Raw genomic sequence first — 25,075 nt, 5'->3', positions numbered from 1 at the left:
TCCGAAGGTACCAAGTTGATACATGCTTGTGTTATACTAATATTATATTTATTGATTTTGTTTTAGTTGGATGCGGTTGTCGTTCATTTAAATTAATCTTAGGGGATGCTATTATTGCAATAAATTTTTACATTTAAAAAAGTGCTCTATTAGTATCAAAGTATTCAAATCAAGTAAAAAAAAAAAATAGTATATGAAAAAGAGTGTCTTCACAAAAAGAACAATTCAAATGAGGGTTAAATAGTAACACAAGCAAAAAGTAATAAATTGATTAACTAAATAAACTATGAATAATATCCTATTGAGTTTAAACGTGATCTATTAAACTTAAACATTACTAATCCGATAATTTTTTAGCCCACAATCACCGACAACCAAAAGTTAATCTCATATTATTAATAATGTACGATTTAAGTCCTTATATGGAGCTCAAAAGTCACATTTTTCTAATATATAAGATTTGTTGGATATTATAACTGCATCAGCCAAATTTTCGATATTCCCCAATCAAATCAATATAAAATAATCACAAATTAAAATTTAAACGTCGAATAAAATTTAAAATTGTATCAACTTAAAGTTATCAAGTTGATACACAATCCTTATTATGATAATGTTGTATTTGCTTATTATACTTTAGTTATGCACAGTTATTGTTCATGTATATTTGTCTTTCATGGTCATTGTTCAATAAATTGTCACTTAGAAAAATGTTCAATTAGCATCAATTCAAACAATATTAATAAGAGCAGATAAAAAAAATAGTTCATGAAAAAGAGTGCCTTGGCATAAAGAAGAATCCAAAGAAGATGGTTAAATAGTAATAGAAAATAAAAGAAATCATAAATTGATTAACTGAGTGAACTATATAAATAGTATCAAGTTTAGTTCAATTATAATGTTACGTAACCAAACACTATAAACCCAACAAATTTTTGAATCCAAATACTGGCCCCTAAAAAGATCAATCACAAGTCATTGGCAATATATACTTCACCTCTTATGTGACGTCCAATAATCATATACTTTTTTAATATGAGATTTGGATATCACAATCTGTATTACTCAAACTCTCAACGTTCTTATCAAGTCTACATACAACAATCACAATTCACGATTCAAATATCTCATAAAGTCTAAAGTCCTACCGACCCAAAGTTGTTGTGTTGATATTAGCTATGTTTTATGTTAATGTTGTATTCACTTATTATGTTTTAGTTTAATAAGGTTATCCTTTGTGTACATCTATCTATCTATACAGTTATATTGTTTCAATAAATTTTTACCTTTCAAAAAAAAATGGCCAATTAACATCAATGTATCCAAAAAAAGAATCAATAAGAAATGGATAAAAAATTAGTTAACGAAACAAAGTGTTTTGACATAAAGTAAAATCCAAATTACATTTAAATACTAACATAAGCAAATATATATATATATATATATGCAACTATAAATTGATTAACTAAGTAAACATCATAAATAATGTCATGTTGAATTCGACTGTAATATCTTGAGCTCAATTACTACTAATCAAATAACTTTTGGGAGAAATTCTAACCCTCAAAAACTTAATCTCAAGTGTTAGTAATATGAGACTCGGCCCCTTATATGAAACTCATAATTTAAGTTAATATATATTTTGATATTATTTACACGTTTCAAGTTAAAACAATATTAATCTAAAAAAATTTTAAAATCAAACTATTATCTTTTAAAATATTTAAACTTAAATTAATAGTAATATATGACTTGAACCACTATACAGAGTTTAATAATCATATATTTTTATTTAACGTGAAATTCAAATATTAAATCAGTATATAATATATGATCATCAAGAAGACTACACCTTTGTACGTGAGTTTCACCATAAGTAAGGATGGTTTTCGTTGTGAAACCAGCACGAGAAAATAATATCATGATTAGTGCATCAAAAAGATATACGATCATCACGAGAAACAAAAGTCAATTATGTTATTTATATTACGTACCCATTTACAGCCAACAATATAGAGAATCTCAAGTATGTGTTTTACTTAATGCTCGAAGTTCTTCTTTCATTTCATTTGTAATAATTTTAGTGTGAGTTTTTTTTTTTTTTCCTCCCCTAATTCTTACTTAAAAACAAGGATAAAATCATAGTTCCAGCCAATACGCATTGTATAAACTTGTTTGCATGCGTTACATGATGAGGTTGGTAAAAAAAAAATTGCATGATGCAGCTGGTAGATGCACATTGTCGTGTCAATTGCGACGATCACATTATGACTTAAACTTTTTAATGGTTAGTTCAATGCATCCACCACTTCCATTCGCGTCTGATATTCCTCATGGAATACCATAATAAGTAAGTACTAAGGCCAATACTTTATTAAATATATTTTATATATCTATCAAAACATGTAATGTATAGATATTTTATCAATATTTTCAGAATAATATTAGGGTGTGCGCATACATGTATATACACCCTCTATTATTAATTCAAACTTACTCAAAAGTCTTTTAGATTCAACTCCTTAATTTGTTCTTCTAGACCCAATGTTTCAAGTTTCAAGTTTAAATTTTGTTTCTTCAGCGAACCAAGTCCAAATCAAAACAAAATACAAATCAAAGTTGCAATTAAATTTCCAACTAAACTTTATTTCTCAAAATAATCGAAAACAAAATAAAAACGGGCCTCATAGGCCTTAAAATGGGCCTTATACGAGCCTTAAAATGGGCCGTAGAGGGGCCTTAAAATTGTCCTGTGATGGTCTTAAGTGGGCCTTAAAATGGGCCTCATGTGGGCCTTTGAATGAGTCTTGTATGGGCTCATATGGGCCTTAAGATGGTCATTTCTTAACGGTACATTTGCCGTCTTCAGTTGTCTTGTTTGGTTTTGGGCTCACCTTTTAATGACATTTGACCCTATAGGGGCCTTAAAATGGGTCTTGTAGGCCTTAAAATAGGCCTGATATGGGCCTTATGTGAGCATTAAAATGGGCCTTAGAGGGCCCTTAAAATGGCCCTAAACCCTTAGCTACCTGATGTGTCCCTAGAATCATTCTTTTCGCTCCTCTCCAACCAGTCCAGGGGCTTTCACCTAAAATGAGCATTTTCAAATTTTTGAATTTTGCTTCCACCTAAAATCAAATTTACTAATTCAGTAAGCTGGAGACAGAGAATAATCCTTCCACTTCATTACTAATTCAGTTTGCTTTAGTCACAATTTCTTCATTTTACAACACTTAACAAGAGTGAGAAACACTGTTTTTTGAGGACTCCTCTTCAAAAGTATATACTGCTTAGTACAAAGTGGGCAAAATATCCTCCAAAATGTTTAAAGGGTCATTTGCACAAAATGAATCTAATGCTTTTCCCCCCTGATCCTGATTCATGGGATGCTAGCCAGCGATATACAGCCTTTGGAATCATGTTGTCACTGAGTTATCTATCCAAAAGTCAGTAGATCTAGTGCTTTACAACCTACCAAAATATTTGTCCCCCAAAAAATTGCACCGGAAATAAATTTTTGGGAATCAGCAAGTAAACATACTAGACAAGTCATTCTTCAATATCAAACTTCCTTCTAATTCTTTATCTGAATGGCAGCCATCTTCTCTTCATAGTTTAGAGTATTGGCCGCAGACAAGAGCATGTCCATTCCTCCTCTTCCCTTGTCCGATTCTTCTTTCTCATTCTCGCACTGTTGCTTTTCAGATACTTCATTTTCCTTTTCACTGTCTCCACCCCTCTCTTTCTGTTTATTTTCAAATTTTTCGAATGCTCTTTTTGCTTTGCGTATTCTCTGTATACCACCATCACATTTTCTGCAAAACCACTTGCCCCTTGGAATTGAAGTGCGAGGTGGTTTCATGCAGTAAATATGGTATGCATCATCACAACCATCACATAGAACAATCTTATCATCATCTTTGTCATTGAGGCAAATTCTACAGAGACAAGAAGGGCAGTACCAACAGGCAGCATATGATTTTAACTGCTTAGTTGTCAGGCACCTTGTATGATAATATTTGCTAACACAGAAGGAATGACCACACATCCTGAACTTTTCACCATCCTCTACCTCCCCGCCACAAACCTTGCACATAGAGTTGTTTTTGCTCTCTTCTGACATTTGAAGCCCATTCTCCATACTACCATTTGAATTCTCTTCAATCTCATAAAATGGCTCACCATTTGTTGGACTAATATCATTAACACCATGACTAATTAAGGTCCTAGGGGCATTAACCTTCTCACATACTACACAGTTCTCATGAGGTGATCCAATTCCACTGGCTGTGCATTTTGCACAATACCAGCTTCTTGGGGGAATCTCCTTGACAGCAGGCTCAATGCAGGACACATGGTACATTTCTTCACAAGAATCACATACTAGACAATCCTTCCCATCTGCCTCCTTTCCACATTGTTTGCAAGTGCAAATTCTGTACACACTGTACGCTGCAGGATGCTCCAGTTTAGCATGAGGAACTGATTCCTGGGCACAGAACTGTTTCAAAGAGAAAAAATGTAATATTTACATCAGGAAAGGTTTAAGGCAGTGTAAGATTAGGAACCATATAAATGGAAAACTAAACAAATAAAAGCTTCAGCCAAGCAGAAATACTCAACATTTCTCCTACTGTCCCATAGCTCCATCAAGTTTCAACACTCAGATCTTTTTTAATTAAACCAACAGCACTAACATTCACATATATGACACATGGACAAACATTAAAACAAATCTCAAACAAGTATTTTCTATTTTTTTCTGACTTTTTTCTCTTTCTCTGATTTTGAGAGAGAGATAGAAAAGGTGATGCTGGACCATCTAGCCCAGCTTTACTAAAATAAGACTATTATATCTTGGCATGTTTTATATTTTGTTAAGGTTTTAGGTCTTATTTAGTTCGAAATTTTATTTATTCTTGTTTTCTTGTTTAAGAACTCCAAATCATATTAGGCTATGTTAACAACCTGTAAAGAGAAAGGTGCTTCATCATTATTAAACAGGCTGCTTATGAACAAAATACTAATTTCCTCTTACTGAATTGAGTGCCTAACAACCCTGTGATGCTAACCTTGTAATTGTGGATGAAGTTATCCTTTTCTTCTCTAATTTCTCTCTAAACCCTAATCCACTACGCTGCATTAGAAGGAAGATGGAAGGGAAGCGTAACTGGCAAACCAATGATGAGAAGAGAACATGAAACAAACATCAAACATGATCACAACAAGAAAACAAAACTTCCACACAACTTGAGAGTTCATAGCAGAAATGGTGGATATCTCATTTGGCACAAATTCATTTCATCACTGGAATAAATTATTTCTTTTGCTTTAAATAAAAATATACACTCAGAGACTATGATTAATTATCCAAGCTGTGAGTTGTCCTCTACAATAACAGTAAAAGTTTTCTGAAATTGTTTCGCTGGGTCCACTTTCTCCCAAAAAGAAAAAGAAACATGTTCAGCCTAATCTACCACAAACATTAAATATGAGAATGGAACAGAATCTTATTTATTAAAACAAATGGTTATACATGAACAAGATGTTTTATAAATGACAAAACGTCATTATAGAAAGAGAACTGTTACAAAAGAAAATGAGAGGATAAGGTATCCTCCAGGCAAATAAGCAAGATCAAAACCACGGACTACTGCACAATAACTTAAAAGCAATGGGAATTCGGATTTCCTTTTTCTGGGTCCACTTTCTCCAAAACAACTTCAACAATCTACTCTACCACATACACTGCCATTAGAAGTAACCTCTATCATATCAAGGCTGTCCTGAATACGAGGATGATAAAAAGTACAACAATTTAGAAAAGCTTACCTTATCTTTCTCTTCTCCTCGTCTATGGGGAACTGAGCATCCAATCTGTGACAGTATTTAAAAAAAATGGCTGAAACAGAAGAATATCCATGCAAATGAAGCAATATATATATATATATATATAACAAGAAGTGCCTAGAAGTACAACAATCTGCATACGTGGATTTTCACACCTCTTCACTGTAGGAATCCTTTGACATGTCTGAGAGGCTCTTAGCAAGATAAACCATTTCATGTCCGATACCTTCAAACTTTCTCCACATCTGAAACCATTTCTGATGTTTAAGATACAGACTATATACATACATATATAACATCCACATACAGCAAATATGGTTCTTCATGCAACAAGCAAATTCCATGAGGCTAGAAATTTCACCTTGATTGGATGTGTTTCCTCATAGCAAAAACAAGCATATAAATACTTTTTTTATTTATTTTTGAGATCAACAAGCATATAATTGTTAACTTTTGGTGAGTAACTGAAAATTAACAGGTCAATAGTTGTTCATATTGACTTTTTTGGGTGGTCAAAGGTGCTTAAAGCACCTTTTTGTAATAAAAGAAGCCACAAAATGTTTGCTGATGTCCAACAAATACTAAAAGCTGAAAATAAAAAAAGTAGCTTCTAGGACCAGTTTCTGTGAGGAGCTTGTAGCATATATCTGTAAGCACCTTTTACCATATTTTTGGACCAATATACCCTCCTTCAAAGACTAAAGTTTAAAGATAATCATGAAAGAATTCTTTCTAAAAAATCAAAAAATTGGGAGCTACGCTGATTAAAGCACAAAGGAAGTTAACATAATGGACTCATATTCAGCCATAAAGAACTCCTCCAAGCAGAGAATATAAACAGAAAATATAATATAATTTGGAATAGACCCTAAAAGATGACTGGAAGTCACATAAAAGTCTGATTTCGTTGAAAGTCTAAGAAAGGCTCATTATAGCTTACTATTAAGTAGATGGGGAATAGATGTTCTGAAGAAGTTGAAAATTCCCTATTTTATGAATCCAATCTAGCTGAATTCAGGAGAAGGAAACATCTCAATGATAATGGATAGTGAGAAGTAAAGAATACTGAGAGAATGGGAGAGAAGACGAGGAATAGAGGTAATAATCAATCATAAGCTATCTTCATGCGTCAGATAAAACAAATACTTATTTGTTTCCTTCTCAGCTTTTTTGTGATTGTAAGAGATAACTCAAAAGTGGATCAGGCACAAAATACATAAGGAACTTTTCGTTCCAGAAGAAAAGCATGGAACTCTAGAAGAGATGTAGAAAAGACATAAAGCAGTTAAATCATCCCATCAACCAAAATGTCTCCCCTTGCACAGTTTGATGTCATCACCGCAAACATCAATACTGATAGGAAACGTTTTAACCCGAAATAGCCTCTAGCAGAATGCTGAGATTCCAACAGGTAAAAGCTCTTAGAATTGCAAAAGAGAACTAGGAAGTTGAACATTAACCCGGATACAGAAAAATGAGAACAACGAAAGACTACATGAGAAAAAAGTTGATGCATGAGAATAATATATATATATATATATATATATATCAAAACAGTTGACCTATTGATCCACAAAAAGCATATGGTGTTTGGTTGCACATAGGAGTGCCTAAATACTGGTGCTTCTTAGTTTTCAATAATGTAAAAAGTATTGAATGAAAAGTCACAAAAGAACTAATGTGTTAATGATGATACAATGTGATTATAAAGGAAAATGTGTTACTTCCACATGATGAGTCAAGGAAATGCATAACTTCATGCAATATTTCAAACATAACAGATTATCAGTGCTAGAACATGTCACAAGGTTGATTGTCTACTATAGTGAAAGTTAATACATGCTTATGGCAAACACCAAAAGAATCCCTGGAAACTGTAGAACTTGTAAAAACCAAGCATTCATCATAATCTTCCAAATGAAAGTGAAGAGATAACTTTTTTTGGACAGAAGAAAAAAGGATAAAAAATTTTGTGTAAATAGGCCACAAGGGGGTGCTAGTTGTGTCAAGAGAGAAGCTAAGACCCAATGCTTAAAAAGAGAAACCGCCTGTCTATGAGATTGAAGAGCCATCAGTACCTGTTGAATATCCATCAAGAAAAGCTCAGGTGAATGTTCGTAAACTCCCTCTTTCATCTTGGAGTCTATCGTATGCATGCAGAAAAGACTTTCAGCCTTGATTCCTTGGAAATTTTCTAGAAGTAGCTTACAGAGTAATGTGAACTTCTCTGAAACGATAATATTATAGAAAACTTGTTGGCACATCTCAGTGACAGTACAGCATTTAGATTCATCTGAAGAACCATTGGAAATGGCAGCCTCAGGATTTTTGTCTCTGTACTGAGTTCCATTAGGCATGCGCCCAGACTGAGATGTGCATCCATTTTCAATTATATCACAAACACCAGATTCCTGGAGAAGTATTTTAAAAAAAAAATAAAGTATTAGCTCAAAACAAGGAAGAGAAAAGTACTGAAAATGTTATCATGACTTCTTACGTTTCTTTGCAGCACAAACCTTAATCTTCATAGTATGATCAGTTCCTGGACAGTATACAAGTGCATCTCGAATACAACGCCGTACACCCTCTTCATCAGCACTCAATGACTGATAAACGTGCTCCAGTACCACATTCTTCCACTTTAGCTGTGAAAATTCCTTTGAGCCATTCAGAAAAGCACAAGATTTTTTACCAGGAAGACAGGCTTGCTCACAAGAATTGTCTAAAAGCATATCCTGCGGTCCTTTTGGCATCTGTTAGAAACCAGATTTAGTTCAAGACAAGTAACCAAATCATGTCAGGACAAAAAGGATACTTGCACTATAAGGAGAGAAGTAAATATCTTAAGATTGATTCAATCAAGTGCAACCCTAGAAACTAAACTACTACCCTTTGTCTTTTCTTTTGTCCCTTTTAGTAGATACATTAAGATTGATTCTATCAAATGCAGCCATAAGAAACAAAACTACCATTCATTTTGTCTTCTTTTTCTCTCTTTAAAAGTTCAAGATAACAAAAAACTGCTTTATATTCTTCAGTCAAGAACAATAAGTCGAGTTTGATGTCAGCTGCATAGCGGGACACCTATTAGGGCTACTTTTAGTTTGATATTTAAAGGTAGGAAAAGCTAATATTTCATCTGTAGCAGCCAAAGCTCACTATTTATGCAGTCTATGATGTTTTTGCAACAAGAAGTAAAAAGTATCATTAATTATCAAGAATCAGAAAGAGATATAAGCACACAACAAAGGTTTTAAGTATCAAGTCTTCTCACATCCGGTTTCCCCCTAAAAGAATCCAGCAGTCAAGAACTATTTAAGTCAATGGCTACTTCCTTTGCAACAGGGATTTCCCCCCTTCCCATCCCTCCCCCACCAGAAAAAAGAAAAAAAAAATCAACTGCCCAGGATAATTTAGGCTTTCTCAATATTAGTTGGGTGGTTGGGCTTCAGTTACGAAAGAGCTTTGGGCTCGGAATGGATTCGTGGATCAAATGCAAATGGTTTTTCTCTCTAATCTTTGGCAATCCTTTTGGTCATTCAGCAGATAGGAAGGGCTTCGTGATGCTCTTCCTTCCCCTTTTTGTAGGATCATGCATCTATGATTGCAGAACCTGTTTATTCTTTCCAAGGACATCATCTCATGAGTAGGGAGGATTTAAAAGATGTAATTGACATTTTTGTCTTTCAGCATATTGTATATCATATTTTTTTATTTGTCACAACTGCAATCCCTTTGAATGATATATTTGTTCAGTTTCTGATAAAGAAAGAGCACATTGAACCATTAAGGTTAATTTCTGCATCAAGATTTTGCAAGCTCATTTATATGATGCATATCAAGATTAAGTATCAGATATCTACAAATCATCAACCCAACTGTTGCTTGATTATGGACTAGTCAGGAAAAAGCTAAACAATACTCTTCATCCAGACAACCACGCAAGAATCGTCTTTTCAGTGAGATTATTGAAGATACGTCTTCAGATTAAATCTTCTAAAACTAACTTCCACATTTGTACATCTGTGGTCCCATATTGGACATGCCAAATTATCTAAGATACTCTTCTGTTAATTTGTCCCCTATTGGTGCTGACTCCCCCTAACAGTGAATGAGTTATTTCTTACCCACCAAACAACTCTCACTGGGGAGAAAGTCATCTTCGTATGTTATATACATCGTATCCTAACAAACATGAAAACCGCATATGCATTCCGACCTACAAGCGCCGTACATACAATTTTAGGAACTCAAGAATTTCAAGCACCAAGCACACTTTTTACTCCAAAACATATATGAATTTCAAGCACCAAGAATCTATTGTTCACATGCATAAGCTGTTCTTATTTTCTTATCCTGCAGAAGAAGAGGAAGAATGTTATCCAGCAAATGAAATGAAAACAATGTAGAAAAGGAGATGATTTTTCAGTTGACCTGAAAGCAACACATTTTTCAATATGTAACAAGCATAATAACTCTAAAAAGCGCCCAAAATTATATGTCATCTTCCTTTCCATTTAAGGCATCATATGAAAGAGAACACTTATACAGCAAATTAAAAGCCATGAAATAAAGTTCTGGATCATTAACATGGCACAGAAAGTAAAAGATTCCTTAGTTCCCTAAAGTCCATACGTGTCTTAAATTGAACAAGAAGAGCTCTAGAGTGACATTTTCTCTCTATATACCAGACAGGAATGCAATTCATTGTGAGAACAGTGAATGCTATTGGGGCACTCAAGCCCTAACTACTGTCTTAGAACTTCAATTGAAATCACAAACCACTACACAGAGTTTATTAAATAAATAAATTTTATTTGTAGCAAAGATCTCTATTATGTGAATGGCCATCCTCACTTCACATGAAGATAGATGCCTTTCATGTTCATCCTACTGCCAAAGCCACACCAAATCAGTCATTTCTAAGATATCCTTGGACAGGAGCCTCATACTAATAAAAATCTCCGTGGATGCAGCTTTATTTTGTTAATTCAAAAAACCAAAGAAATTCCAAAATCTTCTGGACGCTTGTCTATTGTGTTTATAGTTCAACAAAAGCTGAGTTTATGTTCGAACTTGCACAATACCATTTTAGAGATCCTTGTACTTCAAAAGCTCAAAATCACAAATAATTTTTTGAAATACGAAGAAAATGTGAACAAATAACTTTATGACCGGTAAAATCCAACAAGAAATAATCTGATAAACACGTAGCAAAGAACATCTTTGTATACCTGGCCTGCCAATTGACTAGCTGCTTCAACAGAATTTCTGCCACATCCTAGCACTTTGCTCCCCAAACTCTGCCCAGCATACCTCCTCCTCTTGTAGGTTAGAAAACCTTCTCTTGTGCTAGTGCTCCCATTCCCAGAATTACGTATAACAGTGACTTCACATGCACTAGCCACTGCTTTACTTTTCAAGAACTGTACCCCCTGAATGCATTCCATACCATCTCCATTGCATGTTGCCTCCTCAAAACTCATATCCACAACTGACAAGAAATCCTAATTTCTCAAGCTTTTGACCACGAAATTAGGGTTTTACCATAACATGAACCTTCAAAGATTCAAAAGGTTTAAATGAATTTTCAAATACATTATTCACTACATAAAAACAGAAACAAGAAAAGAAAAGTATTGAAGGAAAAAAAAAAAAAAAAAAAAAACCAGAAAATCCTCCGTTTGGTTGCCAAGAAATGGGAGAAAAAGTCTTGGGGGAAAACCAATTCCTAAAGCTCTTGTTCACTTGGAGAGACAGACAGTAAACAAAGCAAGAAAAGTACAAGAAGCAAGTTTCACAGGCATAATTTGTTTTCTTGAAAGGCCTCAAGATACTAAACTAAAGACTTTCGGAACCATGTTTTCCGCATGTTCTCCTACATTATCCAACCTGCCAAACAGAGCAAAATAAAGACTAAATTCAAAACATACTTGCACAGAGAGAAGCGAAAACCTTACCTGAATGGACAATTTAGAGCCCAAGAAGCAGAAACAACTGAAACCCTAAAATCAAATCTCAGGAAAATTTTCCGTAAGAACTCGGCAGTATGCAGACTGGGGGGGTCTTATCCGTGTCTTTAGTTTTTTTAAAAAAATTTGGAACAGAGTGGTGTGTACTGCCAGTTTTATTTCTGTTTTCCTCTTTTACACCCTTTCTTATATAGTTCGGGTCGGATCTGATACTGGACGACCCGGTGGAGGCAGATGGGAAACTGACGTGTAACATTTAAGTCTTTGAAAAGTCCGGCTTTTCGAATCCCACGTTCGGCCAAACATAACCGCCTCTATCGAAGGAGCAATATCTTTGTCTTCCCATGATAATTACGTACTTAATCTAAATAAAAAAAATTTACTACTAAATTAATTAAATATGATATTATCAAAATATTTGTATATATATATATATTACATATGATGATCTTAAAATTATGAATTAATAAATTTAAATAAATTAATCTAAGTAGATATTTAGTATATGTTTGTGTTATGTCCGAGATGTATAATATATAGATAAAATAAAAAATAATTGTAATTATCAAAAATTAATATTTTATATTATAAATTATTTACTTTTTATAAATTACATGGAAACATATTATATTATTAAAAAAATAAAGTAAATTATATTCTAATTTATGTAATTTAATTAATGTAGTGTATTTAAATTATAATTATTATTATTTTACGATGAAACAATAACTTAGTACATTAAATATTTTTTATTTTTTTTATTTTTGGTACTTTTTAAAAAAAAAACTCGATTTTAGATGTGAAACTAAAAATTCTTCTATCGTCACAAACAGTATTAGAATAACGTAATTATAATACACGTGAATCAAAAAAAGATAAATATACGATTCAATGTCTTTAATATTCGTCTTCTAACCAATCCACTACAAAAAATAATAATAACATCTAAGAATAAATAGTTCCTACAAATTAAAAAAATTTAAACTTCCATTCAACAGGAAAGAAGAAGAAGATGTTCGAAACAATAATGTTTGAAGATGATAGGGAACTTAATCCTCTTTTTGCAAGTGGTCAATAATAATGGGGACGAGGTACAACTCGACCTCCTTCCCACAGTCCAATTATCTACATAAGAAAAGATGAACCTCTGAAAACCTTGGGGACTTTTGTTAATCATTAAATTGCTCGATAAGAGAATCAACTATTTAATAAAATAAGCAAAACGAACCAACAAAATAAAAATTAACTCTTATGCGAAAATAAATAAATAACACGTGCATAATTATCAATGAATAAAAAAATTAAATATTTTGTATTATACACATTTCGAACACGAAATATATAATTAATTTCCAGTTAAAATAAAATTAAAAGACACCCTATAATATTAAAAACTTTATAGTAGCTAACATGATGTGTCTATGTTATCTATTTTATTAGAATTTGTCTCCCTTGTCTCAATAATGATTATAAACTTGTAAATTTTTCATATTATAATTAGTAGCATCTTAATTCTTATTTTAAAATCCAACTCTATAATATATTTCTCTCTAGGTAAATGAATGAATCCAGGCACGACAGTCATACGTGACGTACAGGTGTCAATCCTTGTTTTAGAGGATCTTCTATTTAGAAAAAGAAAAATAAAAATTAACGAGTTTATTAATAATTGATACATTGAATGAGTTATTTATTTATTTAATTATTTTTTTTCGTATCACAATGTAACTCTTTTTACGAGTGAAACTAGGTACAAGCATTATAATATATCTTTATATGGGATGTTTGATATTTATTATTATTTTAGGTTTTTATTTTGCACACCTTGTGTTATAAGCCTTAATTTTGTGTTGTTCGATATAATTACTTGCATAAAATTGCATAATTAGAGTAACGACATCTTATTATAGTAAAAGTATGTCAGTTAGCATCGATTATAAGGAAAAGAATGATAATTAAATTAGACGAGCTCGAGCACCTAACATATTTTCTAAACTGTATCAAGTTTCTTAACGAATATTTAATAGATCACTTACAATAGATTCAGATTGCGTAATTTTAATTATTTTTAGCTTCTATTCGAACAAAAATTATAGTAAAAATAGAAATATTATTTTAGTTAAAATGAATTATTTCTTTAAATTGAAGTTCTGTTAACCTCAAACATATATATTTTTATATTTAATAGGAAAATTTAGTACAAAATTAATATTACAAAATTATATTTTAATATTAAATAGAATATTAATTAATAGATGATATAAATATAAATATATATTTAATTCAATTTATTTCCCATAAAATTTATAATAATATATAAACCCCTGTTCTTACGACAGCTCTCTTCAACTCCCAAAACCATAAAGATGAGAACTCGTCATAACTCCGACGGGGTCATTAATCACGATTCCGATTCCGATTCCGATTCCATGCGTTGCTTATCGTGCAAGGAGGAGTACAACACACGCGATGCTGGGACCTGCAAGGAGTGCTATGAGGAGGCCAGCGAGAATGAGGAGGAACTCAAGCGGGAGATCGAAGATCTCAAGGCCAAAGTTGCTTTTCTGAGGTTTTGGTCGCCACTTGATCACAGCTACGGCAGGTTTACATGTCCTTCCTTCACCGACGTGGTTTTGATTGCCGCCGACGACGGTCCGGATGGGACCCCGGTCCCGGCGCATAAGGCTCTTCTGGTTTGTTCCTTGTTCTCGTCTATTTGTCTAATTTGCCTGACTAGCTTAGCTTGGTCTAGTATGTTGAATATACGGGTGTTTGATGATTACACAATTAAGCAGATGTCGACTAAACCATCTGGTTGTTTGTGTTACGATATAATGATATACAGTATAACGATTTGTTCTTAGAATGGCTTATTCAGTCTTACATGTCTACTGAGTGGTAAATGTAGTTCACTCTATAACATGTATAATCTATTATGTTAATATGCTTTCTTAGTTTGATGATTGGTTGGTTGTTGATAATTACAACATGTTTAACAGCGAGTTCTTTGAATCCCTGTTGCATATCAAAAACAGTTAATATAGGATCTTATACTTATATCAAATGTTTTTCCTCTTTTGAAAATACGGGCTGACTATCTTAAATTAATGGTCTCTCAAGTTAAGGGAATTTTGTTTATATCTCTTTGATTTTCATATGTAGATCACTTGGGAATAATACAAATACTAGCAAAAGGAAGTGAATAATGGGTGGAAGTTGCATCTTGTCTTTTGTAAACTTCAACTGTGAGGTCAGAAATTGCAGCTTATAGTTTGTAAATGTTTAGCACTGCATTTTTGAAAATATTGGCATTTCAGAATTGCCATGAGATCCAAAGCTAGCTTATTTGGTGATTTTTCTAAATGAAATATCAACATCACCGACTCATCTGATGCTTTTTAAAATGAACTATCATATCTGTGAAATGTGTGTTCATTCAGTGCCTTGCTGCAAATGACCATCTTGCTTGATTTTGATAATATATTCAGTTCTTCTGGGTAGAAGTTGCATCTTGTTTTTTGTAAACTTCAACTGTGAGGTCAGAAATTGCAGCTTATAGTTTGTAAATGTTTAGCACTGTATTTTTGAAAATATTGGCATTTCAGAATTGCCATGAGATCCAAAGCTAGCTTATTTGGTGATTTTTCTAAATGAAATATCAACATCACCGACTCATCTGATGCTTTTTAAAATGAACTATCATATCTGTGAAATGTGTGTTCATTCAGTGCCTTGCTGCAAATGATCATCTTGCTTGATTTTGATAATATATTCAGTTCTTCTGGGTGGAAGTTGCATATTGTCTTTTGTAAACTTCAACTGTGAGGTCAGAAATTGCAACTTATAGTTTGTAAATGTTTAGCACTGCATTTTTGAAAATATTGGCATTTCAGAATTGCCATGAGATCCAAAGCTAGCTTATTTGGTGATTTTTCTAAATGAAATATCAACATCACCAACTCATCTGATGCTTTTTAAAATGGACTATCATATCTGTGAAATGTATGTTCATTCATTGCCTTGCTGCAAATGATCATCTTGCTTGATTTGGATAATATATTCAGTTCTTATGGGTGGAAGTTGCATCTTGTCTTTTGTAAACTTCAACTGTGAGGTCAGAAATTGCAGCTTATAGTTTGTAAATGTTTAGCACTGCATTTTTGAAAATATTGGCATTTCAGAATTGCCATGAGATCCAAAGCTAGCTTATTTGGTGATTTTTCTAAATGAAATATCAACATCACCGACTCATATGATGCTTTTTAAAATGGACTATCATATCTGTGAAATGTGTGTTCATTCAGTGCCTTGCTGCAAATGATCATCTTGCTTGATTTTGATAATATATTCAGTTCTTCTGGGTCAAAGAATATCCTATGTGTGGTTTTTTTGCTAACTTTGCAGTTGTATTTATGAAGAATATGGACTGCACTATGTTGAAAGCTTGGTATCTTGAATTAATGTGGGAATGCATATAGAATTGAGCTTGCATAAATCCAACAGGCATGCCTTCTCAAAATTTAGTTCCTCGGTGCCAACTATTTGGACTTATCAAAAGTTCCATAAGTCCTGCCATAAGTATGTTATATCATCTATATTCTTTGTATTATATCTACTCTCCTTGTTGTACCTTTCAAGTTTGCATGTAGCTCCGAACTGATAAGGCAGGTCCTAAATCTTCTGGAAATGGAAGGTTTTTAATCTATGATGTTTACGTTGTGGGATCATTCATACATTCTCTGATGGCCGAGTCGCTTTTTTAATAGCATTTTTCTTTCTACTCTAAATTCTGAGATCTGAGTTATGTCCTTTTCTTTCTTTTCTGCAAGAATATCCCATTTTATAAGAAAATCAAAGTTGCACTTCTTCGCCAAAGTTCCTATTGTGAACGTGATAAGCTCTTTCTACCATGATTAGCCATGGATTAAAATTCTCTACTCTTTTCTTTTTTTGGTAAATAGCATGCCATTTATTACATGGGACCTTGAAGTATATGTGTGTTGCCTAAACAATTTAGCACAGGGGTAATTTCCTTCAATTATCTGTGGTATGGGTTTTACGTAATTAGCAAGGTGGTGCAGAACATGAAAAATGTATTGGAATTAATGGGTGTCTTAAAGTCGAGAATGATGAATGCTTGGTTTTCTGCTACTTACATGTGGATTTGAAGACCCCTCTTTAAGAACTTTGGCTTTTCCTCTGGATAATTTCTCATATGTTGTCAAATGCTCCTGATCATCTATGTCTATTTGACAAATCTTTGAGTTGCAAATGTGAGATATATCCATTTACAATTTTTTTTTTTAGAATTTAAGCAATGCATTGTTCATATACTCTGCTTTGCGAAATTGGATTGGATGATATATCTTCAAAGATGTTACTTGAATTCCATTTGAATATTTTCATTCACTTGTTATCAGGTGAGCCGTTCCCCAGTATTTAAAGCAATGCTTGAGAATGAAATGGAAGAAAGTAGAAGCGGAACAATCAAGATCAGTGATGTCTCATACGAGGCTCTTCGTGCATTTATCAATTATTTATACACTGCGGAGGCATGCCTTGATGAACGAATGGCCTACGACCTTGTAGTACTGGCAGAAAAGTACCAGGTAAAACACCTTAAAGCTCACTGTGAGAAGTTCCTCGTATCCAAGCTGAACTGGAACAATTGTCTCATGAACTATGCCTTTGCGCATCAGCATAACGCAAAGCAAATGCTTGATGCAGCATTGTCATTGATCATAGACAACATGGACAAGTTTACAAAACTAGAGGAGTATGCAGAGTTTGTGGAGAAGGATCCACGGCTTGTAGTGGAAGTATATGAGGCCTATCTTTCCAAACAGGTTAATACTGCAGCCCACAGGGATCCATCTGTGAAGCCATAACCCATTTATGCCTCACATTTAGCTTTTAAGCTGAATATTGCGTATATGTTCTCCTCTTGATTGATGTATACACAGGATTTAATTAATTATTAGAAGGATCTATCACGAAGCCTATCCTATTCAATGTTTAGGAGAAAATTTTTTGTGGATATGGTAAGACGCTGTCTTTCTTTTTAAGATTTTTTTTTATTTTTTTTCTCATAGCAAAAATAGTATAATTATCATTATCACTATAATTACTATTATCATCAGTAATTTAATGACCGTCACTATTATTTCTCTTGCTACCTTCTCTATTCTCGCCGCTATTTCTACTGCCTTCAAAATTGTCAACTTTGAGATAGTTGTCCATCGTTATTATTATTGTTACTATTAATATTTACTGTTATTGTCGCAAATATTCTTATTTTCTTTACTATTATTATTGAACTGGTATCATTATTATTATAATCACTATCTCTACTAATATTTTAATCCTATTATCATTATTGTTATCAATGTCATTTTATTCCATCAATATTGTTGTTTTTGTACTACCATTTTGATTCTTTGTCTTCACTTCCATTTTAGCTACTGTTAACACCACACTGACTTTCCATGTGGTGATACTATCTAATTGCTTCACCCCTTCTAACTTAACCCTATTAAGTGGTAAAAGAATGCTAAAGATTTAAAGACAAATAGCTTAAGATCTCAGTTATTATTTTGACAACAATGATTAACAAGACACAAGCTTTTTTGGGTTGAGGCTCGCTATCGAGTAAGAGTTGCAGGGATACGACTACTAGGTTAATGTAGAGAAGCCATCCATGTACATCGAGTTTCGAACTTCCTGTTGCAATCAGAAGCTTTTTCTTTTCAGGGAAGTCTATATGGTACCTCTTCTTGTTAGATTGCAAATAATGATTTAGTTCACAAAAATATCTTTCTATGCTCCTGTTTTTAAGGTCTTTGCGGAAAATCTTTGCATAGAAATGTCGAATCTGAATGTGTGAGGCGAAAAAGCAAACTCATAAATCCAACTTATATCCCTTGTAGTTCACAAAAATATGGAATGTGGTTTTTCAAAACTCATCCACATTGTGGGTCTCCTTTCTTCTCTCTTCTTCAGCTTTGTCGCAAAGAGCTTCCCTTCCCCTCATCATCGCATCCTCGGTTGTCATCGGTTATATTGACGTGAACACACCATCTAATTTGAAAATTTTAAGGGACCAATCAAGACTAATTTGAAAATTCAAAGGTGTATCTAGACCAAAAAAAAAATGTAAGGGTCAATATTGAAAATTTAAAGAGTACAGTGGCTCTTTAATATTTATTCCTTACTGTTCCCATAAATCCTCAAATAATATGTCACCCTGAAAGAAGAAAAACTCTGGCTCCAGTTAGATCAAGGACTCACCCACAGAATATGGTAGGGGAGAACTGACAATTGGGGCCAAACCCCGTGTCTGTACAATTAAGTATTCAACATTATACAAACTCCCTAGCCCTACCAATTGGCAACAAATTAGAACAAACGAACTTGAAAAAAGAAAACCATTCCCTTCTGTTTTCCTATTTCCATAAGACACCCCCGTCTCCGCCATATTATTCCAATGAGATTCTGAACCTTACCATTATGCTGAAAGTCTACAGATAGAATTACACATCCCCTATGTATGATAGCATTCAATTTCTAATTCATCCCAGTTTGTGGCAAAAGGAATGATGCATGCAGTTTTCTCCAGCTTCCAGGATGCCAGGCATGTCACATGCGTTTCTCACATATTAAAATCTTCCAGCTTGCGTAGGGGCCTTCACTTGTGGGATGCAGTCCAGCTGCCCATCCCATGGCAGTTGCTAGTTCCTGTAGTTCACCCATAACATCTACGGAGTCTCTTATATAAACATGTCCCCCAGGTCTTAGCATTCGATCCATCTCGAGCATGATGATTGAGCTATTGCATCTGAACCAATAACAGACAACAAATTTATCTCAAAATATGTTCCAGGACGAAATAAAAAGATAATGAGCCAGAATCATAGAACATCAAGAGCTTATACCTCTTCTTTTCGATGGAGAACAGGCCTGCTGCATGCAGTAAGTCATATGTCCTGGGATAAGTATCAAATGGCTCACACCTAGGAAATAAAATTTCAAAATTATGAGCAGAGCTCAAGACCTTGGCAAGAAAGGCATGAAATTGAGAAAGATTATACAATCAAACTTCATATCATAGCCTAAAGAACTCCAGTTTACATGCAAACACTTCTATTGTTATTATTATTATTGAGAATTGTTTCAAAACAACATATTATTATGATTGAGAAACAAGTGCAAACTGTTATAGATGTGCGTTGAAACTTCAAGTTTTAGACTAATTAAATAGACAATACCAGTTGCTTAACAGACTATAAATTAAAGATAACAATCTTGCCAATTTACAAGTGCCTTTAGTTGTATTGGTAAATATAAACTCATGCTATCATACTGCTAGATTTAGCGCCCTCAGGTTTTTCTTCTGGATTTTTACTAAACTCCATTTTTAGGATGTGGTGATGACTAAGTATATTTTCTTTGGGGGTGGGGGACGCGGGGTTGGGGTGGAAGGGCACACTAAAAGATGTTCTAATGCATTATTTTACTTTGATTTCTTTTTACTCTCTTTTTGCAGATATCAACTCTTGCTTCATTTCATCCTGAACATTCTTATCATCATGTGTCTTATTAGTGATTTAAAGAGAAGGATGGTAAGGTGAAGTTATATTGATGATCAACAGAAGCATAGACGTCATGCATTGATATGACTGGCATTAGTTAATGTGATGGGATAGCACTACATAGACAAAATTGAAACGGGAAAAAGGAGCTATAAATTTGCCACATAAATAAGGTTTTGTGAAGCAAAATTGCAAAGCAGAGTGGAATATGCATTATCCCTACCAGTCATGCATGACTCCTACAAGTCCACGGTCATAAATAACAGGCAAGGTATTGAAACCATTGACAGGAACAACATTCATAACCCAGCAATCAATCTGCAGATCATTTAATGCTGCTGCAAACCTGGCATAACCAAAATAATCAAAAAGTCATAACATTTATTTCAGTTAGAAAACATACGGAAATCAGATAAAAGCTTCACGACTTATAATTATGTAGTAGTAATTTCAAGATATTACAATTCTATGTATATTATACCCGCCAAGTCCAGCTCTCATGTCCATCACATTCCGTAGTTTGAATCCTTTCCAACGGAAAGCACGGATATAGCTATCTATTACTTCATTCCAATAATTTGACTCTGCTCTGAATACTTCCTTTCTGGATGTGTAAGCATCCATTTTTATACTCTGAAGCCTGTCAGGTGGAGAGTGAAGACGTGCAGGCCATGTAGTAACATTACCCCCATAACCATTTTCAGGAAGTCGAGTTATGCATGGCTTCAAACCAATGTACCTGCAAAAGGCATCAAAACTTGTTATTGATTATTTAAGATGCGTTAAACTTGATTTGGCTCATTGGTTAAGCAATCTGCATGTACTTTTGTGGAACATCAAGAACAGACTGAACAAGCAAAAGTTATGTCCCATTAAGCAACCAAAAATAACTCTAGTGGAAATTGCTCATTCGCTACGGTTGAGTCTATGTATTTATAAGTAAATGAAAACTGATTGATATTGAGGCTATGTTTAGACTTTTTAGAATAAATGACCTTCATTCACAGAATTCATTTGAAAAATTTACACTTCTTTAAACTATGAGAAAGTGAAAATTCCTTTTAAATTATGAAAGTTGTTCAAATACCACTTGAAATTTTCTAGGGAGTTCAATTTTCATCCTTTTGGAAGAAATTTTTGCCAGCTCACAGATCTAAATTAAGCATAAACTGTTTAGATGAACTCAACAAATGAAGTTTATTCGTTTCAGATATTCCTTCAATGAAAGTTTAAATCAGGTTAGTGGAGCCAATAACCTTTTCCCAGCATCTTCATTCCTTAATGCTAGAGATGATCTCATGCAAACATATGATAAATAGATTTCAACATGGGAAGACATAATTATAAGATTTAACCAAAAACAAGTAAATTTCTAAGTCCAGTTTTATTGGCTGGAAAGGCACGCTATGTTGATTAATAGCTAGGGCTCTACAAAAGCAGGGAGGAGAATCCTGTCTGATACTAAAGCTCTAGGCTCAAAAGTCTGTCCTTTATGGGGCATTCATCGTGGCCTAAAGTTCACCTTATGCGGGTGGGTAAACCCTGCAAATATGCTTTCTACCAGAAAAAGAAAAGTCTCTTTTTAGCTATTTTTTTTGCAATTATGATACCATCAAGTTATGAGACAAAGGTAACAGCTAACAGAATCTTACCAGTTCTAAATTCCTAGCATCAATTTCTGATACTTGGATCAATGAGATAAAAGGGGCTTATAAATTGCACAAGTTAGAGAAAATTTTCAATTGAAAGATTAAGGCACAAGAAATATTTACTAATGTGATTGACATTATATGACTGGAACTTGAAGGTTTGAAGCAAGCATACCAAACATGGTCGGGATCATCCTGGGGAGCACATAACAGAGGCTGCACTCCAGCTTTGCGATTAATATAACAGCTATTGTTTAAAGGCTTCTGCCACACAGCAATATCTCCTTCTTTCTTTACAAGCTCCCAACAAATTCGAGTGGTAAGGTCTGTCATTTCTGCAAGTTAAGAACCAAAAATGAATCTGAGCATTTTAAAACACCCAGTTCTCAAGTGCTAATAGGTTATGGTTCTATTAAATGCAAAATAAATACTCCTGTGCTGCTACTAATAGTGAAAAAAACAGCAAGGAGCACTGAACCAACCAAGGTATATCTGCATGCTAATTTTAGAAAACAGAAAAAAGGAATTCTCAAAATTTGAATATGTAGGATATAACTGCATGAAACCCATCATGTGGATACTAACATGAAAAGCTACCTTTCCACTGTTCCTGTAGTTTCTCTACGTGCTTATATACAGATTGCGCAGCCCATACAAAGTACCCTCCTGCCCTGAGCATCCTGTTAGCCTCAAGAAGCAAAATTCCATCTACATCAAAGCCAAAGGGAAACAAGGGGCCACGAAGCTCATAATCATGTCAAGGGTCTTATTTCTCTCATAAACAGTATAGTTATTTTCAACAGAATGCAAGTGCAACCAGATAAGTCTAAATTCTGTTGCCAGATTTGACAGCTCAAAGATGTCAATAAATGTATCCGGATGGTAATGCAAAATGTTTCTTCTCAACGGTTTGAAAATGTCTCATGCAAAATACTGAATGTAAAGGCAAAGAAAAATAAGTACCATCATGAGTCCAATTAATTCTGCATCTCGAACAATGAATCAAGTCAAAAGCTTGGCTTGGGTACGGTAATCTGCGAGTAGCAAATGCTGCAATCATTGCAGGCACACCGCGTTCCAGTGCAAATTGAATCTGGTTCTCATGTATATCTTTTGGTGCTATGGACAGAGTAGTCACATTATGCTGGAACAAAAAGGCACCAAAACTTGCAACTCCACAACCAATATCTAAGGCAACTCGGGTGCGTTGTCCGAATGCAATGTCGGGAACCATCTGCAGGATCAATCTAGGACACGACAAAATCAATCTAGAGCAGATAGAAAAAGAAACCGTTTGGAGAAATTTAGAAACAGTCCGACCTGCAAAATCTGATTCAAATACTGATCAGCCCCGTGAATAACCTGAGACCCACCTCCTGGAAAGATGAATTTATCATCCTTTACTGCTATCCGGTTCCGGTCACCTTCGTCATCCACCAAACTAGTGCGAGGCACATTATTGAACCATACCTGTCACACGATAGCCTTGTAATTTTTAAACAAATCCAAGATAAACTCCTTTCCGGGTCTCGGGGCATTGCCAAACAATTGCTAACAAGACGCTAAATCACATGAGCAAATCCGATTGAAAACAGTGACTAATCGTTCAATGATCAAGCAACATGATTAAATACACACACACACGCAGATACATATCTGTGTATACATATATCCGAATTTTACAGCTTAACCTTTTAAACCAAAATTCCGGGTTTTTCTTTGAAGCAAAAATGTACTAATACTATAGGCTACTCTACCCAGAATGACCACTAAACTTGAGCATCAGTACAGCTACATTTTCACAGTTCAACAGAAATAGAAATTAATAATGAGACTAATTTTAATTTAGAAAATCCAGAGATTCCATTACACGATTTCACCTCGTCTCGACTGTCGGGCCAGGGAATGCGGATCTTGTAGCCATTGGGCAGAGGAACCAAGCAATCCAAGCGGTTAGTCGGGCAGTGCCTCTCGTACCTTTCTCCTCGGTCGCTTCCATTGAGTCTGCTGATTTCTTCTTCGTTGCCCATACACGGTACGTAATCTCTCTTGCTTTGATCGCACGGTTTGTACTTGTCAACCCTAACGCGAACCTCATTGTTCTTACTCTCTATTTCCTCTTCATTCTGGTTGGAATCCCTGATTTCGTCAGTCACGTCCGAGTCAAATCCTTCGGCGTCAAAGCTGTCTGACATGATTCCTTTCTCATCGATTAACCCCAACCAGATAACCGAGGGATGTGGCGGCGGCGGTGGCGGCGGCGGCGGCGGAGGAGGAGGGGGAAATCCCCTAGGCGGCGGTTGGGAAAACAAAGTCGGAGCGGGAATTGGAGTGATAGTTGCGGTGGAGGAGAGGGAGAAGGAGGGAGAAAAGAAGCGGCTGGCGAGGAAAAAGAGGGAGAAGGAGAGAAAGGTAAAGGCTGTAATTTGGAAGAACTTGGGGTTCTTGGAAACGTCAACGGCGGTGGAAAGCAGATTTGTCATGTTGCAGGAGGGGAATTTGGGGGAGATCGAGAATGAATTGGGGAAGTGGAGACGAAGAAGGAAGAGTGAATCCCAGAGGAAGACGACAAGAAAGTGATTAGTTGGACACGTGTCGCTTACGTCACATATTCTTCACAAGTACTGCGCGGGTCCCGTGCGCTTCCCCGGCGTTGCATGAGGATTGCGGCGGCCGTCGAATATAAATATTTAACCGACAGACACCCGCGTGATATCATTATTACGTACTTTTTGTTATTAATATTATTTTTTAGGCCCTACATTACATCTAAAATTAAAATTATTATTTTTAATTATGTAAAAAAGAAATTTGTCTAATCAATTTTAAATCAATTATTTTTTATATTAATTAATATGCATACTTTTTATACGGGAAATAAATAAAAATTAAATATTAAAAAGGTTTAAAAAAAAAATAGAATGATTTATGATGACTTTTAAATTTTTGGAAAACGGTGTCGTTTAAAGATATTTTATTTTTTTAAAACAATTTAATAAACGTCATATTTTTATAT

At 34.4% G+C, this 25,075-nt stretch overlaps 3 protein-coding genes across 8 annotated transcripts; 1 reads left to right on the top strand and 2 right to left on the bottom strand.

Annotated features, from left to right (window-relative positions):
* Positions 1-3,157: 3,157 nt before the first annotated feature.
* LOC110813514 (RING/FYVE/PHD-type zinc finger family protein) lies at positions 3,158-11,983 on the bottom strand. 3 transcript variants are annotated; one of them, XM_088208472.1, is made up of 8 exons: positions 11,811-11,983; positions 11,520-11,742; positions 11,085-11,409; positions 8,367-8,603; positions 7,929-8,261; positions 6,006-6,095; positions 5,833-5,877; positions 3,158-4,501 (listed from the first exon to the last, which is right to left on the bottom strand). In XM_088208472.1, exons 3-8 carry the CDS (start codon positions 11,334-11,336, stop codon positions 3,575-3,577), a joined length of 1,884 nt encoding a protein of 627 aa, XP_088064598.1. In that variant the 5' UTR covers positions 11,337-11,409; positions 11,520-11,742; positions 11,811-11,983; the 3' UTR covers positions 3,158-3,574. The 3 variants fall into 3 exon arrangements, with proteins under 3 accessions (XP_088064598.1, XP_088064591.1, XP_088064603.1); XM_088208465.1 differs by lacking the exon at positions 11,520-11,742; XM_088208477.1 differs by lacking the exon at positions 11,520-11,742 and having other exon boundaries at positions 11,085-11,344.
* A 2,168-nt stretch (positions 11,984-14,151) lies between these two features.
* Positions 14,152-17,995, top strand: LOC110813623 (BTB/POZ domain-containing protein). Its single transcript, XM_022040836.2, has 2 exons — positions 14,152-14,515; positions 17,243-17,995. Exons 1-2 carry the CDS (start codon positions 14,189-14,191, stop codon positions 17,708-17,710), a joined length of 795 nt encoding a protein of 264 aa, XP_021896528.1. The 5' UTR covers positions 14,152-14,188; the 3' UTR covers positions 17,711-17,995.
* Positions 17,996-18,987: 992 nt separating this feature from the next.
* On the bottom strand, positions 18,988-24,728 carry LOC110813561 (S-adenosyl-L-methionine-dependent methyltransferases superfamily protein). Of its 4 annotated transcripts, none has more exons than XM_022040754.2 (9): positions 23,940-24,723; positions 23,380-23,529; positions 23,023-23,293; positions 22,657-22,767; positions 22,235-22,394; positions 20,892-21,149; positions 20,634-20,756; positions 19,754-19,831; positions 18,988-19,656 (listed from the first exon to the last, which is right to left on the bottom strand). In XM_022040754.2, exons 1-9 carry the CDS (start codon positions 24,540-24,542, stop codon positions 19,458-19,460), a joined length of 1,953 nt encoding a protein of 650 aa, XP_021896446.2. In that variant the 5' UTR covers positions 24,543-24,723; the 3' UTR covers positions 18,988-19,457. The 4 variants fall into 4 exon arrangements, with proteins under 4 accessions (XP_021896446.2, XP_088064579.1, XP_088064575.1 ...); XM_088208453.1 differs by having other exon boundaries at positions 23,023-23,306; positions 23,930-24,067; XM_088208449.1 differs by having other exon boundaries at positions 23,930-24,067.
* Positions 24,729-25,075: the final 347 nt, after the last annotated feature.

Source organism: Carica papaya, chromosome 1 (genome assembly GCF_054855325.1).
Source record: "Carica papaya isolate Zhongbai chromosome 1, ASM5485532v1, whole genome shotgun sequence".
Classification (NCBI taxonomy): Eukaryota; Viridiplantae; Streptophyta; class Magnoliopsida; order Brassicales; family Caricaceae; genus Carica; species Carica papaya.
Note: the sequence above shows the minus strand (reverse complement) of the source record. Positions and strands in the feature narration are given on the sequence as shown.